Source organism: Trichechus manatus, unplaced genomic scaffold (genome assembly GCF_000243295.1).
Source record: "Trichechus manatus latirostris isolate Lorelei unplaced genomic scaffold, TriManLat1.0 scaffold00105, whole genome shotgun sequence".
NCBI classification, from domain to species: Eukaryota; Metazoa; Chordata; class Mammalia; order Sirenia; family Trichechidae; genus Trichechus; species Trichechus manatus.
In genome coordinates this window covers 5,690,069-5,691,702 of record NW_004444041.1, presented here as the reverse complement: position 1 = coordinate 5,691,702, position 1,634 = coordinate 5,690,069, and the positions used below count along the sequence as shown (strand labels likewise).

Sequence of the window (1,634 nt, the reverse complement as noted above, 5' to 3'; positions counted from 1 at the left end):
GCTCTTGGCTGCTAACCGAAAAGTTAGATGCAAGTCCATCTAGAGGCACCTCGGAAGAAAGGCCTGGTGATCTACTTCTGAAAAATCAGATATTGAAAATCCTTTGAAGCACAGTTCTACTCTGACAAAAGCAGTTGCTATGAGTCAGAGTCAACTAGATGGTAGCTGGCTAGGAAGAAAAGAATCTAAGCCAGTGTTCCTAAAAGTATGGTCCGGAGACCCCTGAATGATCCCAAGAATCTTTTATGGAGTCCACAGATCAAAACTACTTATATAATAATATTAAAACAATGTTTGCCTTTTTCACTCATTCCCTCCTAAGTGCAGAGAGTATCAAAAGTTTATTGACACAGTTTCAGATTATACATTGTAACTAATCTTTTAAAAACTGCCATTTGTCGAGTTTTGATATAATATAAAAAATAATATGTAGAATTATCTAAGAAAGTTATTATATTCCTCCCTTTTTAAAACTACTTAGCTGTGTGAGGCCAGATTTTCTTCATATACGTCAACCAAAACAACATATTACACACAACTGACTAAATGCAGAAGCAGTTATGAGAATCCAGTTCTTTTCCAGAGATTTGTAAAAATGTGAAACAGTACTACCTTTTTTTGGAGGGGAGGAGGTGAATATAGGTATTTTCTTTTAAAAATAGGTTATTTAGGGTAACGATTTTATTATTTTTCAATGAATTAATATTTTTTAACATCTCAGTTTTAATTTTTAATACAGTAAGTATTGACAGATATAAACAAAACTTTTTGGGATCCTTGATTTTTAAGTGTGTAAATCATCCTGGGAGTCCCTGGGTGGTGCAAATGGTTAGCATGCTCAGCTGCTAACTGAAAGTTCAGCGGTTCCAGCCCACCCAGAGATGCCCCAGAAGAAAGGCCTGGTGATCTACTTCTGAAAAATCAGCTGTTGAAAACCCTATGGAGTATAATCCTACTCTGACACATATGGGGTCGCCATGAGTCAGAATCAACTCCACAGCAACTAGTTAAATGGTCCTGAGACCAAAAAGTTGAGAATGGTTTAGGCTGTCCTACTCTTGGTCTTTTGAGATCACAGAAACCACCAAGTGACACCCCTGCCTATGAAGAGGGCAGTAGTTGCCCATTTTACAGATTTACAGGGAGGGCTCTGCAATATATACTCTCCTGATGCAACCTAAAGCAGGAGTTGAGAGTACCTCTCCCCTCCCATGACTGTTACCAACCAGTGAAGTGGTTCCATCATGATAAATCTTGCATCTCTTTTTTCTTGAAATTCTAGGACCGCAGTCAGCCAGAGGTAACTGATAAATACTTCCATGATGTGCCTTTTGAGGCCCACTTTGCCTCTGAGTTACCTGATTTCCATGTGGTCAGCACCATGCCAGGAGTGGATGGATTTACTCTGAAAGTAGATGCACTCTACAAGGTGAGTTGGGTGAGAAGAATAGAAGCAGAGGGACAAGTCCACTTTAAAGGCTGCAGAAAGGATTACTGCATCATCTCTGGACTGCCAGTTTCTTTTTATAGCATTCTTGCTGGCAGGTGTTTTTTGTTGTTATTAAGCTTGTCACTCACCCAAAATTTTCACTGTCCATCCCCAATTGACCAAAGCAATGATAAAATTCTTTAAT

At 38.9% G+C, this 1,634-nt stretch overlaps 1 protein-coding gene across 1 annotated transcript in view; it reads left to right on the top strand.

Annotated features, from left to right (window-relative positions):
* The window catches only part of FRAS1 (Fraser extracellular matrix complex subunit 1), a 516,919-nt gene that overhangs the window by 512,765 nt on the left and 2,520 nt on the right, over positions 1–1,634 (top strand). The window contains exon 72 of the mRNA XM_012557480.1: positions 1,283–1,429. Within this exon, the coding sequence (XP_012412934.1) occupies positions 1,283–1,429 (147 nt within the window). The remainder of the gene's footprint in view (positions 1–1,282; positions 1,430–1,634) is intronic.